General features: G+C 54.3%; 1 protein-coding gene across 2 annotated transcripts in view; it reads left to right on the top strand.

Annotated features, from left to right (window-relative positions):
• The window catches only part of RARB (retinoic acid receptor beta), a 404,400-nt gene that overhangs the window by 373,461 nt on the left and 13,889 nt on the right, over positions 1 to 17,050 (top strand). For both annotated transcript variants that reach the window (XM_049628899.1, XM_049628900.1), the window contains exons 4-5: positions 1,985 to 2,145; positions 14,354 to 14,530. In XM_049628899.1, coding sequence (XP_049484856.1) covers positions 1,985 to 2,145; positions 14,354 to 14,530 — 338 coding nt within the window. The remainder of the gene's footprint in view (positions 1 to 1,984; positions 2,146 to 14,353; positions 14,531 to 17,050) is intronic.

Below are 17,050 nucleotides of genomic sequence, written 5' to 3' on the forward strand. Positions count from 1 at the left end.
AAGGCGTCAGGCCCCAGCCTCCCCTCACAGACCCAGACTTCGTCCTTGAGGAGAGTCGTGGGGGCGTCTCGGCTGCCGTGCGCTACCCCCTTCCTCACGGTCCCTCCTTTGCTGACCGTATCCTTTGCTTTCTAACTGCTTTAAACCATATGCTGTCCTCCCCCTGCGTCCCACACCTGCTAGGAATGGTCTGGGCACTTGGCCAGTCTACACTGAAAAGTAATACATTTGAGGCTGAGTTACTTCACACTGTCGTTACCACTCACCTTAATCTGGAAATGTTCTGAGCCAAAGAACAGTGTCATTTCAGAGTCCTGGGGGAGGAAAATCCTCTGGAGAGGTATTGTTTTCTTCTCAAACGTGTCCGCTCCCTTAAGAGTGAGTGAGTCCAAGTGAAGAAAGAACTTGTCAACTGTGTAAACATTCTTCAGTCTCTCTGACACTCAGTTTCTTCATCTGTAAGATGAGTTTAAAATCACCTCCCTGATCAGGGGATTAAGTGAGATGCTGCGGACACGGTTCCCAGTACAATGCTTAAGATGCTCGAGAAATGTGAATATTCGCCCCGGCTGCCCTCCCTCCAGGTCAGGAGTAAGTGACTTATACAGACACTGGGATCCTTCGGTACCGTTCACGCACTCCCTCCCCATCCCCATCTGTTTCCTTCCGCCTTGCTGTGCTCCCCAGCTCCCCAGGCCTTCATTTCAGTCTGCCCCATACGGGGCCTCGGGATCCTCACCGTGTAGACCCAGGGAGCCGCCAGTTCTCAGATCACCCCGGGTGCTCTCAGGGAGGCAACACAAGCCAAATCCTCTTAGGGCAGATCGGATTATGACCTGGGTCATTTTGCAGCACAGATTCGCAGGTCATGGCGGTGGCATACACGGCCAGGTGGTGTCCAGCCTGGCCACCCCCTGGTCCCCGGGGAATGGAGACGCCCCGGAGGGGCTTGCGCGGTCTGGTTTCACCTGTTGGCCTCCCTGGGTTGCAGTTCCCTTCCCCGGGAGATCCTAGCCCGAGGCCAGAGCTTTGCGTTACACTCGGGTTTGAAGTCATCTGAGAGCTCTGTGCTGCGAGGGGAAGCGTGGGTTTCCACAGCCCCGGGTCCTGGGACTCGACTCATCCTGGCGTCACGCTCAGCTGCGAAAGTGCTGAGGCAAAGACCGCACCTGCCGAGGGGTCAGTGGGCCAGACGAGATGTCGAGTGGAGCGGCTATAGACGAATAAGCAAATGAGTGGACCAATCGTTTTTCAGGCCAGGGGCCCACAACGCATAGATTATTGTTTTAAAATAACTTTTTTTTAACAATAAGTGATTATAAACATTGTATTTAAATATTATATACGATGTATACAATATGTAATACATTAATACAGTATTTGCAAATAATAATAAAAGATTATGTGATGAATACCAAAAGTCTAGGAAGCAGAAAAGCACGAAGGGACAAAAATCACCATCCCATCACCTTTGAGATGAATCTCTTCAAAAGGGTCCGTTCATTCAGGAAACTAAAAGACAATAACAACAACAAAAACAAACCAGAAGGCTTAGCTAGGAATCACGAATCATGATGCAACAAGGCTTTTTGTTCAGCAACGTGTCTCCCGGGCCTGAGTGGTTCCCTCGGAGCCTCTGGAACTGGGTGGGAGGGAATGGGGAGGCATTTGGAAAAATCCATCTTTTGAGGACTAGTCCGCATAGAAAGTTCTGTCCAAACAAACTGAGGCTCTCAGCCTTTTGGGCGATCCGTAAAGTAACTCTTTAAGAATTACTTGGCAGGTGCACACGCAGACAAACCTTCCCCTCTGCCTGGCCCTTCTGGCCGCCAAGCCTCTCTTCTTGGGAGATGTGTTCATGGCACCTTTTCCCACTGTTCCTGTTCCAAGTGTCAAGTGAGTCCAGGCAGCGTCGGGAGATGGAAGCTTGCAGCACAGGCCCGGCCGTTAATGACCCCTGGTTTGCCTTCTGTCTCATTTCCAGCTGTCAGGAATGATAGGAACAAGAAAAAGAAGGAGCCTTCGAAGCAGGAATGCACGGAAAGCTATGAGATGACGGCTGAGCTGGACGATCTCACAGAGAAGATCCGAAAAGCCCACCAGGAAACCTTCCCGTCACTCTGCCAGCTGGGTAAATACACCACGGTAAGAGACGCTTCCGCCCGAGGCTGCTGGGAGGGTAGGTGCGGGCCCTTGCCTGCGTGTTGGCTCCCACCTTCCCTCTCCCCTTGCATGGAGGGCCCGTCCACCCAGATTCAGCCCAGACCATGTAGGTGGGCGGAGTGGGGCTACGCAGTGGCCGCCTCCCTTCGTGTGGTGGCCTCGGCACAGTCACTGAGAAGGCTGGGTGTTTCCTCCCATCCAGTCACGCGAGCATGCATGCACCCAGGAAACACAGACTGAGCACTTACTGTGTGCAGGCCGTGTGCAAGACACTGGCGACATGAGTGACCAAGATAAGGTCGCTCCTCGAGGGGACACACAGCCTGGTGAAGGAGACAAGGGAAACCGGTGAGGTGTTGCAGCCGTCATGACAGACGCCTGTACAGAGCCCGGGGGGCACGTAGAGGGGGCACGGGGCCGTCTTTTAAAAACCTACCTCCAGCTGTGAAGTCCAGCCAACGTTATGGGGCCCTCCCCTGGGCCGCGGTCTGGCTTGAGAGAGGGTGTCAGCCCCCTAAGCCAGGGCTGGGGAAAAGCACAGGCGTGACTCCTCCCCGGGGAGGCGGGAGCGCACGCCGTGCTCCCAGAGCTGTGCCGGAAATGGCTGTCACTGCGCGTAGACATGAAGACAAGGCAGGAGGGGGAGGATGTGGGATCAAGGGTGGGTGACGTATATTGACGGGTCTGGGATATGTCACTGAAGACCCATGAGCTACTTCCATTTTGTTAAGCTGGTTTTTGCATGTATTATGTTCACTGAGATCAATTCCCAGTGCATGGCACGTAATAGGCACTCAATAAGTTATTTGTTGAATGAATGAGTGAATGAGTGAATGAATGAATGAATGTAACTAGAATGCTGTTCTGGCCTCCTTAAGTAGCTTACGTTGCTTGCCTAAGATGCTGGTAAATGTATATTTTTAGAAATCCAGTTATCTGCGGCGCCTGGGTGGCCCAGTCGGAGAAGAGGCCGACTTTGGATTCCGGTTCAGGTCATGATCTCACGGTTGTGAGTTCGAGCCCCACATCGGGCTCGGTGCTGACAGTGTGGAGTCTGCTTGGGATTCTCTCTTTTCCTCTCTCTCTGCCCCTCCGCCCACCTGAAAAATAAAGAAACATGCAAAAGAATTTTTTTAAACCCAGTTATAGCCTTTGCTGGTTGGGTGACTGGCACGCCGGGAAGAGAAGAGCGTGAAAGGTCCCGAACGTAAAGAGGAAACGGTGATGCAGAAAGACCAGGAACAGTGAGCGCAGGGGCTGCGAAGCCGCTTTGGGGAGCTTGTGGGCGTGCCTTTGAGGGTGCCGTCACCACTTTTTCTGTGAAACGGGAATGGTAACCAGAAGCAGGCGCAGAGGGTTTGCCGTGAGATCAGTCCGAGAACGCATCGGGCGGCTTCTCGGGTGCGGGTGCGCAGGCGGCTGCCCGGCAGGTGGCCGCAGTTAGGCCGGGCCACACCGAAGTCTCTGGCTCAGGGGGCGCCGGACGGACCCAGAGGGGTGCTCCCCAGACCTCAGCGTGCTCACTTCTGAGGCACCTGGCTGTCTTGCTGACGGGCAGGTTCCGGTCCAACAGGTTCAGCGTCGCGATGGGGGCCGCGGGGGCGTTTCAGGCGCGGCTGCAGACCACATTCTGCCTGGCAGAGGCCGTGAGCCAGACTCTGAGTAGCAAGACCCAGGAGGACTCGGGGGCCCACCCAGGCCCTTGGTGTCAAGGAGGAGAGACGTTTGGGGTGCTTCACCCACCGATGCGTAAAGCTGTTGACCTGCCCTCCCGGGCCCAGGGAAGGGCCTGATTCAGCGGACAGGCCCCCACCGAGCTTGGGGAACGGCATCCTAGCCCAGAGCAGACCCAGAGCAGGACAAGGCTGGACGCCATAAAGGAGCTTTTCTTTTAAACCGAGAGGTAAAGTAGGCCCGTGGACCAAGAGATGGCACAGGGTGACTCATCAAGAGCAAGGATGCTCGAACCAGATGAACGTGGCTTCACTCCTGCTCAGCCACCGATCGGCCATGCGACTATGTGCAAGTTATTAACTTCTCTGGGCCTCATTTTTCCCATCTGTGGAATGGGGGATGATATAAAATGGTTAGAAAAATTCAATACTTCCTGAAAAGCTTCAGCAGTGGGACCCGTAAAAAAGCAGTGATGTGGCAGAAGCCACAGCCACCACGTATCCACTCACTGTGTGTGAACTGATGCTCCCGGCACCTGGTCCCATGCCAGGTGCTTCTGGCACTACGGAGAAGCAAGGTGATTCATTACCGGTGCCAAGGAGAGTATCACCTGTTCCTTTTAGAAATACTTCCAGGCACTGCCTGGGGCTTAGTATCAACGTGCACGCATCCTGACCTCAGCAGCCAGGAAATCAACTGAGGATGGGCCCAGGGAAAGGACAGAAGGAGGTGAGGGGAAGGGCAAGACTAAATTGGGAGTGACTGGGAAGTGAGAAAGAAATAGCCTTGCAGAGCCTTGAACGCTCAGAAATTCGTATTTTAGTTGGTAAATAATGGAAAAGAATAGACAGTTTGTCATCAGGAGGCTTTATTGTTATCGCCATTAATACTACGGCTAATATTTATTGAGCATTTACTATGTACCAGGGACCGTGCTAAATAAATATTAAATCTTTGACCCCTTATGGGGACATTGTGAAGTGGGTATGGTTGCTTCCATATTACAGATGAGTAGACTGAGATGAGAAAGCTAATTTACTTTCCCCGGGTCTCATAACCAATAAGTGGGACTTGACTGTGAACAGCCTGAGTCCAGGGACAGCCCTTTTAACCATGCCGTACACAGGATATATGAAGAGGGCGGATGGCAAGGTAGAATGGCAGGAGGAACCACTGGGCATCTAGGTAAGAGGGGGCACCTGTTCTCAAGGAATAAATACACCGCGAACTCCGGAAAAGACAGAGTAAAAGAGAACAGTCAAAGTAGGGAGGGCTTTCTGGAAGTGGAGACTTTGGAGCCAGGTCATGAGGTGAGAGACATTTTCTGACAATATCCGGGATCATTTGCTACGATATTAGGGGTCTCTCCCTTCTGGCCCAGGCGGGATCCCTTAGTGTGGTCTAGGCCGTCCCCCAGGCCCTGACTCACCTGGTAACCCGATGAAATGGCGTCCACTCTACTCTGGAGGGAGGCTGGGCAAACACAAGGTGTAGCATTGCCTCTGCCTAGAACACATGCCCTGGCGTGGCCTGGCTTCCTAAAGGGCCTGGGACCAAAATGCTCCTTCGGGACAGACCTCCCTCTGATAGTCGGCATAGCTCCTTCCCACCCCAAAAGCCAGCCCAGGATTCTGGTCGGCCTCGGCCTCTACCACCTTCCCTTCCCCCGGGCCTCCCTCCAAACCCGGTAGCCTCTCCTTTTGGATTCTCTTTATACCACAGGTCTGGTTCTCCCTGTGTCCAGGCTAGTGAGGCTGCCTGCCCGGCCTTCCCAGAGAGCGCAGCAGGGGCTGGCAGGGCCCCAGCCCTGTCCCAGGGCTCACACTGCAAGCGTGACCCTCCCTGAAGGCTTGCTCTGGCTGCCGGAGCTGCTTGGCTCACGTGGGGCACTAACACCCCACCCAAGAACAAGTAGAAGCTGGTGGGTGAAGCCGTAGCTTCCTTGCCCCTGGGGAGGAGACCCCTTAGGTATTCTCTAAACCATTCCCCAGGGGTTCCCAGCAAGAGGAGCCCACGTGCCCACAGGGATGGTCTTCCTGGACCTCTTTCCCCTCCCCCCTCCTCCAGTGCTTCCTGAGACCTTTTCCCAGTAAGCTGCTTGCGTTCAGATCCTAGTCTCGGGGTCCGCTTTTGAAAGGCCCAAGGCAGGGAGCTTCCCTGACGGCCTCCGGGACCCCTCCCCATCCGTCTGTCTTTGGTGAGACACCGTCCGTTCCCATCATCCTAAGCACTTTGTGGGGACTTTCTACACCTCTTTTGGATCCAACAGGGAAAGTGGAAATACACCTGTTTTCCCTCTCCGAGGGAACTTAACCACACGTAGGGCAGCCGACCTCCTTCCAGAAGCACGCTGCCCATTTGTAGAATCAAGTCTGCTTGGATACAGCCTCTCATCTGGCTTTTCTCTTTATTTCTACTCTCTGTACACAGATCTAGCTCAGTTTTTATTGTAAGCAGCTTCAGATCCTTTCTGGAAGTAGGTGGGGATATAAATAAATAACAGCAGCCATAACACATTCTCGGCAAGCTCTTAGTTCCGAGTTGAGCTTTTTTTTTTTTTTTTTTTTTTTTTTTTTTATAAAGAGCTTTTTTTAGACAGGCAGTTGCTTCCACTGCGAGGAAACTTCCTGCCATCTTCACTAGCCTGGCATCCCTGTCAGATGCCTTTGGAATAAGTGGGCAGAGAGGAATTAAAAAGGCAGCTAGCCACCCACCGACAGACCTTTGAAAGAGTAGTTCCTTTTTCTTCTCGAATTAGGGTAGATTTGGGACAAATGGTCAGGCCCGAGGAGGCAGCAGAAATGGGTGGGCAGGCAGGAACATATGTCCCCCCACCCCCGCCCTCCACACCCGGCCCGGGCAGGGCTCTGACCTCCAAGCTTCAGAACTAGTCTCCTTGGGAAGATTCCTAACCAGTGACCACCCCTCCAAAAACCAGGAGGAGTGGGAGGGGGATCCCAAGGGAAAGGTGGAAAACCGGGCAGGGGCTATTTATAGAGGAGTCTCCAAAACAGAATGAAGAAGCAAACCAGAGGAAGCGTCCCAGCTCTGAGGATATTCCCTCTGTTTCCATAGGTCCAAATCCAGGAACTGTGTCATTTGGGTTTTCGGGCTTCCTAGACCTACGGTCTTGCCTGTGCATGATCCACCAGAGGAGCCTCGGCCCCCTCCTCTGCAGAACTGGATTTGCACGGTGCCCGCCTCACGGGATTGCTGGGAAGGCTAGTGAAACAGCTGCTCCAGAGCACCCAGTGCAGGTTCTGGCGGAGAGAGGTGCGAAATGGGCATGTCTCCTCTGGATCCGGTGATGAACGCCGTGTGGAAATAAGCTGCCCTCCGCGGGGCTCGTGAGGTTGAGCTGTGGAGATCTAAGGAGCCCTTAATCGACTCAGAAAAGTGGCCACTAACCGAAACATTAAACAAAGCTCCAAAAGACTCCCCAGGAAACGAGTGCTTTAGAAAAGGAAGGGTATTGTAAGCGGTTCCGGCCATTTGCAGACTTGGCCTTCATTCTAGAAAACTGACCCTGGGATCAGCCCAAGTAGCAGGACCTGACCCTCAGGAGATCAGCCTCCCCTCCACCAGGAGAGACGCATGGTGGGGGCAGGGGGGGAGATGGGGGCATCTCGAGGCCCGAGTTCTAATCTCCGCTCTGCCACCTCCCAGTTGTCTGACCTTGAACGAGCTCTTATCTTTTGTGAGCCTGTTTTCTGCCAGTAAACATACCTGCCCTGTCTGTATCACGTACACTGTGCTTATATTTGCTGACACACATTGACTGTATCCCTACTGTATTCGTCTCCTAGGGCCTCCATAACAAAGTACCACCAACTGGGTGGCTTAAGCCAACAGAAATTCATTGTCTCACAGCTCTGGAAGCTGGAAGTCCAATATTAAGATGTCAGAAGGGCCATGCTCTCTCTGGCGGCTCTAGGGAAGAATCCTTCCTTGCCTCTTAAAGCTTCTGCTGTTGAGGGCAATCCTTGGCACTCCTCGGCTTGTAGAAGCATTACTCCAATCCTCTGTCTTCACGCGGTCGTCCCCTGCCTCTGCGTTTTCATACCGTCCTCCCTCCGTGCACATCTGTCTCTGTCCGCATTTCCCATCATCACTGGTCAGACTAGATTGAGTCTGACCCAGTGACCTCATTTTGTAAGTTGATAACCTGCGTGGAGACCCCATTTCCAAATAAGGTCACATTCTGAAGTTACTGGTGTTAGGACCTCGACATATCTTTGCGGGGAGGGGGACACAGTTCAACCCAAAACACCTGCTGAGTGCGGAATTGGAGCGCACAGACAGTCACCCTTCCGTGCGTCCTGCTCTTCTGTGAAGTCTGGCTGAAAATCAAATGTTGGCACATGTTTTGTGAGCTTTTAGAAACCCCTGGCAGTACACATCACAAGTCTTTGGCTTTTAATGAAAAATGCCCTCTAGGCCCCGTGCTACATTTCCCTGGATCTTACTGCGCGGTGGGGAAAGGAAAAGACATTTCCGGTCAAGGGAACAGCATGAGCAGGGCCAGGCGTTTGGCAAAGAGAGGACTGGATGCAGAGCCGAAGGAGATCGGTCAGGGCTAGCTGGCGGGGCCCTTTGTGAGCTGGAATAAGGTATGTGAGCATTGGCAACAGAGAGCCCAGTGGGGTTTCTGGACAGGAGAAGCAAGCCAAGAGGGTGAGCCCTGGCTGTTCCGTGCCTGGCCGGAACGCTTTGGCAGGTAAGCAGGGCAGAGCTTTGGTTCATTCTCAGATACGTGCCCGGAGTTCCGGAAGCCACGAGTGGCCTTTCAGAGTAGCTGAGACCACCCCAAAATCGAGCAACTCCTGGACGTCCTCTGGAACACTGATTCATACTCTGGTATATTCCAAAGGCTATACCCCAACACTCCACCACAGTCCCCCCCGAATCTCTAAGATCACCAGCCGTGAAGGGGCTGCAGCCGTCCCGGGGCACCTCATGTGTTGGTCCCAGAATCTTAGGCAGGGAGGGTGCAGGAACACCCCTAAAACATTACCTTCAGGGATATCATGCTTGCTTCGAGGCAGACTTCCAAGAAACTCTTGGGGAGGCCCTGGGTTCGAGACCCTTGTTACTGCCCGCGGCCCGTTACTCAGAGCCCTGGCTACCCAGGGGCTGCTCCCTCCCCTGGTTGCTGGATGGCTGCCAAGCTGCCTCTCCCCACCTGTTGGAAGCGTCCGGGTCTAAGGAGAATGCCAAATGTGTGCTGAGGGCCTCTGTGCCTCCCTCCTCCCACTGACAGACACCCCCCAGCTGGTACATTCCTAAGGCCGTGTCGTCCTAGCGCCTAGACGCGTGTTTGCCGACCACAGAGAGATGCTGGCCTGGCACAGAATGCTGTCCTCATAATGATGCCACGGATCTTTCAGCCACCCGCTGGGAGCATCCGGCACCTCCAGCCAGGAGGGAGATGGCAAGTGCAGTAGCAGTCTCTAGAAGACAGCAAGGTCAGGCCAGGAGCAGAATACGAGGTGGCCCCGGAGCGAGGGGGTGGGCGATGTGGCGTGACGGCAGGGAGTGCCAACACTGCCTCGTGAGGCCCCTGTGCCCTCCGCCTGACGGCTGGGCGCCTTGCACAAGTGACTTGACTTCTCTGGGCCTCGGGCTCCACCCCGGCCACATGGGGCGAGAACAGCTCCCACTGGATGAGGGCGCGGGGAGGAGGAGAGGGAGCTGGTTGTGAAGCGCTGGGAACCGCGCCTGCCTCTGGGGGCTGTTGGGTGGGACATTGGGCCATGTGCCCTGGAGTGTGGAAGACAGGAGTGTCCTGCAAATACAGCTTGGGCATCAGCCTGTCCCGTGGTCGACGGGCAGATTCAGGCCTAGGGAAAGGGGCGGGGGGGGGGGCACCCTAGCAGACGTGCCCAGCGTTCCCTTGGAGACTTACCTGTTTATTATCTGGAAGAGTTTGCATCTCCTCCTTGGCTAAAAAAGGAGCAACACGCAGCCCGTCTGAGCCACCTCAGTATCCGAGAGCTGCCACAAACAGGACTTTAAGTCACTGGTGATTCCGTCCCCGTTCATGCGTCTCGTCCTGCAAGCAGCGGCAATCGGGACAGGGATCCCTCTGCGTGACAAAAATGGCCGTATAATTGGATTTCATGGCGGGGTCGGGCTTTGCTGCTGCTAAAGACGGCCCTAGGGTGGCCCCTCCGTAGGGTCCCCGCCGCACAGCATTCTGGGGAGGCAGGCTGGGGCTCCCACCTGGAGACGGGCTTCCCCCCACTGAGGAGGAGTGGGGGAGGGAGAGGGGGGACATGGGGGTCGGGGGGCGAGAGTTGGAGGAAGGCCTGCCTTCCCCCCTTGGTCTTGGCCGAGCTTCTCCTTAGCTGTTAGCAAGGGCCTCCCCCACCACCCCAGCTTCTCACTCTCCTTCTCCCCCCCCCCGCCCCCCCCCCCCCCGTTTCGGAAGTGCCGCGGAAAAGCCACACTTCCCCCCCGTGCTCCCCGTAACCGCCTTCCTTCCCGACTCAAACTAGCAGGGCTCTCCATTTGCTGCAGCTGGCAGATAATATATAAGCCATTTTAAACCTCATGCCTATGAATCGAGCAACCGGTATAATAAAACACCAGGTTATTTTGTGTTTTATTAACTGCCTCTTCCCTTCAGTTTGCATAATAGTGAGTTAGATTTACATGCCATTAAGACGGCGGTGCATTATTTTTAATAGAAGGTACGACAGGCTTCTCTCCCGCAGCCCAGAGTGTGGGGAAGTAAGCTCATATGATGCCGATGAAGGCTGCGTTCACACTCGCTGGGTCGGGGCAATGGCTTTTTTTCCAGATGGATACTCTGTTGTCAAATGATCGCCCGCCGCAAGCTCGCCTCTCTGTCCCTCTCTTCCGTGTCATCTTCCTACAAACGGGATAAACTGCCTATTAAATTTAATTACAGCCCGAATGGCCACACGTCTTGCTCTCGTGTTCCCCTGAGTGTACTGTGCTCCACCAAGGTCCTTGCGGAAGGAATGAAATCAATCTGGAGGGTGCGCGCCCACTTTCTGCCGGGGGGTGTTGCGGAAGGTAACGTTGGCGGCCACCTTTTGGAGGCCTTCTGTGGCCCCCCGCCACCCCCAGCGTTAAAAATGAAAGCTCGCTTTGTTGACGCTCTGGGCTGATTTTCACAGAGGTGAGGAACCCAAGACTGGGGTGCACGGCACCCTTCTCTGAACCGTTGACATCTGTCCGAGGCCTGAACGCCAGGCCCAGGGGGCCTCCCTGTCCATCGGGGTGGTTCAGTTCTGTGTCCGGAGGCAGCAGCGGCCTCGTGACCAGGCCTAGACCCCCGCCCGGAGAGCCCCATCCTCAGAATTCTGGTCTTCCCGAGACCTGAAACTAGCAAGGATTTGGGGGAACTTCGTTCCTCGCTGGTTCATTTAACGCGTACTTACTGAGCCTCTGTCTGCCGTGTACCGGGCAGTGCCGTAGACACTGAGGACAAAGCAGCGTGAAATGGGACAGGGAGACCCCGCGTACGTAAGTGAAGGCCAGTGTGTCGGGAGACAAGCACAGTAAACTTCGAGCAGGGTAGGGGGCACGGAGTGCCAGGTGGGGGGTCCCGTAGTTTTCAGTGGAGGAGGCCGGAGTGGGGCTCAAGAGAGAGTGACATACTTGATCAAATACTTGGAGGAAGGAGGGAGTGCATCATGTGGGTAGCTGAGGGAACAGCAGTCCGGGGGGATGGAACACCCAGTGCAAAGACCCAGAGGCAGGCATATGCCCACCTGTTCAGGGCAAGCAAGAGACCCGTGAGGCTGGGTGGAGTGAGCTGAAGAATAGTGGGAGGACGGGAGGTCGGAGAGCAGGACCCGGATCTGGGGAGGCCTTGCAGGCCAGTGACATGACTTTGGCTCTTGGGATGAAATGAGAAAGCAGTGGAGATTCGGAGTAGTACATTGACTTGCCTTAACTTTTGTTTTCAAGGGATCTCTTTCATTCCTTTGATCAGAATAGACTATAAGGCAGCCAGAGTGGAATGAGGGAAGCCAGGGAGGAGGCTGTTGCAATGATCCAGGCAGGAGATTCTGCTCTGGAGATCAGAGAAGGAAAAGTAGAAGAAAACAAGCCAACCATCCACTTTCTTGGGTGTGTGTTAGTGCGGTCCTAAGCAGAAGCTGAGACCTTCAGTAACTTCCGGCAAATCCTTAGTGGCGTTCTGTTTCCTGTGTGTCCTCCGAGCATCCTCCTTACTGGCTAAACGAGGAAAGCCAGGTTGAGGCTCGTAACGGGCCATGGAGTGGGAACCAGTACGGGGACTTGGCTGGCCATGCTACCTCTGCTCCAGAGGACAGAGGAGAAGACGGTCATTGCCGTTGTCTGAACCCTCCGGCAGTGCCGTTGGCAGTTGGCACTGCTGAGGAAAGGGGTCCAACGCTGACCAAACCCCCCGGGACACACCAGGCACCGCCCGCGCCTCTGGGACCCTGCGCGTCTCCCTGCAGCCTCGGAGGGACAGCCGTGTCCCTCCTTACCCCCGGGAAGACTGAGGCGTCGCTTCCGGAGGGCTCGCCTGTCGGGGATCAGGTAGACTTGGGAGCCACTTCCGGCCCCTCGTGGACAAGTTAGCTCTCCTCTCTGAAAGGGCTTTCCCTGTCTCAGGATGACGCGGAGAACAGCCAGCCCCTCCTTGGCCGGTGACCGTGGGGTTGGGCGAGGTTCGGAGCCCGGGGCCTGCCTGGATGGCTCCTGCCGCGTGGCACGTCCCCAGAGCGCCGGGCGCTTTCCCTGCCCCGCTGTCAGCTCACCAGGGGAGGGAGCGCGTCGGGTGTGCTCAGCAGTTACACCCCCGGCCCCTGGCGGCCTGAAGGTGGATCAGGAAGCATTGGTGGAACAGAGGGTGGGAGCAAGAGAGGAAGGCGGATGCGTGAGTGGAGGAAGGAATATTCGAATAGATGGAGGAATCCGGCCAGTAGGTGCCCAGAGTCGGACTGAAATCTAATCTTCCCGTAGGGGGAAGAGAGGAGGGCTTCCCCCTGATTTCTTCTGCGGCTCCCCCAGGAACCTGGGCCTCGGGGTCCAGAATGAAAGCTGCTGGGGGGGGTGAGAGGCCGGTCCCTCCCAGAAGGAGCAGCTGTGCCCTCCTGGGGCTCCCCTCAGGGAGCTGTGTCCCAGCACCGAGCGTGTCCCGAGAGCCCAGCCTGGCGGTGGGACCCGGGGCGCCCGGGGAAGCGTGCATGTGACCGTCACAGCACTGACGTCCGCTAGAGAGTCTGTGCTCTGCTGTTGTCAGTGTAGCATTTTGTTTTAATTCACACCGTCCCTTTCTTACCTCTTTATTACGAAAACCTGCGGACGCAATGCGGAAGTTGGAGAGAATCGAGTAACGAACGCTGTGATCACTCCCCAGCCTATCTTACTTCCACTTCCAGTCCTCATCACAATGTCTCCCCGTTCTATGTTATCCAAAAGTCAGTTACGAATATGTTCTTTGGCCTATGAATATGTTAATGTTCTCGGGGGCGGGGGGAGAACTGCCACCAACAAAAGCATAGCAGCAATGTTTTCGTTACATGAAAGTAGCATCTCATAGCGAGATGTCACGTTCCCATTCTTGCGACAGGTGTCCATGTTTTTAGCTTATTTGAATCAGAATTCAGCTAAGGTCTATACGTTACAATTGATAAGCCTCCTAACTTCTTCTTTTTTTTTTTTTTTTTTTTAGTCCCCTCCTGTGCCTCTGTCCCTACCTAGCCCCTGGACCCCAGTGGTCTTCTCTCTCCCACTGTGGTGCTGCTGTTCTCAGAATGTCCTGCAAGTGGACTCATTCTGCCTGCAGGTTTTTGTGTCTGCCTTCTTCACCTGGCCTGATGCTTCCGAGGCTCATCTGTGCTTGCGGGCTGTGCGGGTGCTCCCTTTGTTGTTCCCGCAGGCCAGAGCGGGTGTGCTGTGATTTGCTCATTTGCCGGTCCACCGGCGCCCCGGTCGCGTTGCTTCTAGTCTGCAGCTTTCTCCTTCCGTTTCTTTTTATCCCCTCGCAATGTATTTGTCGAAGAAACCAATTCGTTGCTTTGACAGAGTCTCTAGCATTCTGGGTGGTGACAGTCGCATCCCACATAGCGGAACTTAGCACATTCCTCTGCCTCCTGGATTTCCTGCAGTTCCGTGGAGAGGTCCGCTCGGATGCTGGCGTGACTGTTTCATAGATGGTGGGTGTGTGATTCCACGACGGATTGCCTCTTTGGTCAATGCCTCGAGCCCGTAATTCATCAGGGTTCTGAAACGGTGAATCTTTACTCCATCATTCCTTCACTTCTTAGCTCATTCCTAATTCACTTCACTTATTTTTTCATTTCTGTATCTGTCGTTTGATGATCCGTTGGTGCAGGGATACGGTATCGAGCATTTGAAAAAGAATCCTCGCCAAACGCAGCCACCCCAACAGGAAGCTCCCTGGTCAAGACTGAAACATCAGTGCATTAATCGGAAATATGCTGCGTTCCTTGCCTTCTGTTGAGCTTTCCAGAAACTCCCCTGACAGTGTTTTTTCCTTCCCTCTTAGAACTCCAGTGCTGACCATCGAGTCCGACTGGACCTGGGCCTCTGGGACAAATTCAGTGAATTGGCCACCAAGTGCATTATTAAGATTGTGGAGTTTGCTAAACGTCTGCCCGGCTTCACCGGCTTGACCATTGCAGACCAAATCACCCTGCTGAAGGCCGCCTGCCTGGACATTCTGGTATGTGCCCTTCTGAACTCTTAGGCGGGGGTTGGGTGGGGGGAGGAGGGGACAGCGATGCTTTGAAGACCTGCAGAGGCTTTGGTTCTCCAGCCTCTCCTCCTTCCACTCCTGTTGCACACTGAGCCCCGTCCTTCCTGCCTGAATCTCAGTTCCACTGCTGAAAGCTCCCCCCCGCCCTCCCCGGAGTTGGGCAGAACCTCCTACCTTCTCGACCCTGGTGTGGGAGCCCCCACTGCACGATCTTGGGGAAGGACCCAGCCTGGCTCGGTCACAGGCTTGCTTGCTCCCCCAAAGCCCCTTCCGTGGGCCAGTCCTATAGATCTTGCAAAGGCCGTCACGCTTCTCGAAGCCAGAGCGACAGGAGGTGGCACATAGCACCCTAGTTCTACCCTCTGATCTTAAACCACTTGTCAGTGGCCTTGGGAAAATCCCTTCCTTCCATAGGCCTCAGTGTCCCCATCTGTGCAAAGGGAATGGATTCCTGGTGCCTCTCTCCCTCTGCCGTTCTCACACCGTAGCTTCTAGGGCCCGAGAGAGGGTAATGACGACTGTCATACCTTGTCCCTTGTGGGTCTACTGGCTGGATACCTACCCTCTCTCTTCCTGATAGGGGCATCGAGGATGATATGATTCATTCTGGCTGGGTTGGTTTTCTTGGGCAGGGAAGCAGCTCTCATTGGAGGGGACGGGGGTCTGTCCCGCCTGCGGGGGGTAGTATAGGCTGATGGGCCTCTGGAGGAAGTGGGAGGGGAAGCTGGCCTGCGGGGATGCTTCAGAAAATAGAGAAAGTAAAATTAGCTTTTGAAGTGCTTTAAAAGCATAGATTTTTCTTTTTATTACATCTTTCATAGCTTTGGGTATAAACAGTTCTGCAAAGCAAATATAGTTACTCACTGTAATTAAACACACAATCCTGCTCAGGAGGAGAGAAGACCTCCGTGTGCGGCAGTCGTGCAGGAAGCACGAATGTTTATGTGTCTTTCCACTTACTGGTTGGATCTTAGGAGGAGTGGTAATGGTTACTCGATAAGCTACAAGTTCCAGGGATCCTGAGAGTATATGTGGTATCTTTTCATCTTATAGCGTCAGAGGGTCTGGGACGAACGTAGGGACGTTCAGGAAAAAATGAAACATCAGAGCAGCGTTCACCTGTCACCTACCCACACCCCACAGAGTCTGCAAACCTCAGCTCCTTGGAGCCTCACACACCTCAGTGAGCCTGGCTGGGGATGGCGATTCATCCCATTTTACAGATAAGGAGCTGGAGACTAGGTGAGTCACCAGGGTCAGGTGATTGCTGGAACCACACCCAAGACCCACATCTTTGGACTCCAAAGCCATGAGAGGATTAGAAGCATAGACAGGGAGTGGTGTTAGGCGGGCCCTGGGCAGAGAACCAGCCAGACCACCAGGGAATAGTAGAAGCCACTTGAGCAAATCAATAACGAGGTTAGTAAGGAGCTGCTGGAATAGTTAATGACAAAGCCTGGGCTTTCTTATCCTTTCCTCACGAGTGCTTAAAGTGTGGCTCTCAGGAGAATGTCACCTAAGCCTCAGGACATCCCCGTGATATTAGTGGAGACTGGAGTCACCGGCGCATGGGGAGAGGTGCCCCAGGGGCCTCGAGTCGCCGAGGGACCTGTGAGGTCGCATGCAGCAGGTCGGTGTCTGCACCAGGGCATGTGGTGCAGTTCTGACTCCCTGCATCACACGGCCACCCATCAGGGCCCAGAGCCTTCCTGAGGCTTGGGCTCTGACTTCGGTTCTTTGCTTGTTTCTCAGTCCTCCTCTTGTCTGGCTGCCAGGTGGTGACGGTCTGTGGTTCCTTCAACTCTAGCCCTTTGGGAAAGAAGGAATGAGAAGGATACTTTGAGATCCACCAGTGGAGCATTTGTTTCTACAACACCCTATGCCTAATGGTTCACGGTGCTTAGATCCCTCCTTAAAATCCCTAGCCAACCTCCGGTGGCCATCTTCCCACATCCCACCTTTACAATGAAAACTAAGCACTCCTCTGGTTTGCCTGTAGATCCAAGAATCGGCCCTTAGCCCCTTGGTGGAAACAGGTAGAACAGGAACCAGTTCCTTTTTTTTAAGTTTATTTATTTTGAGAGACAGAGCGAGCAAGCACAAGCGTGAGTGGGGGAGGGGCAGAGAGGGAGAGAGAGAGAGAGCGAGAGAGCGAGAGCGAGAGAGAGAGAGAGAGAGAGAGAGAATCCCAAGCAGGCTCCACACTGTCAATGGAGCCTGATGTGGGGCTCGAACCCATGAACTGTGAGATCATGACCTGAGCCGAAATCAAGAGTTGGATGTTCAACCAACTGAGCCACCCAGGCTCCCCCAGGAACTAATTTCGATGACCTTCGTCAAGTTATTTAACCTCTCCCAGCCTCCATTTACCTAGCAGTACAAATCAATAAGGTGATAACTAAAAGTAATTCTTTACATGGGCTTAAGTACAGACATGAATATCAACGTGGAACATGTACTAGATCCTCGGTTGGTGGCGTTGAAATC

The sequence above is a fragment of the Panthera uncia genome, chromosome C2, assembly GCF_023721935.1.
Source record: "Panthera uncia isolate 11264 chromosome C2, Puncia_PCG_1.0, whole genome shotgun sequence".
NCBI classification, from domain to species: domain Eukaryota; kingdom Metazoa; phylum Chordata; class Mammalia; order Carnivora; family Felidae; genus Panthera; species Panthera uncia.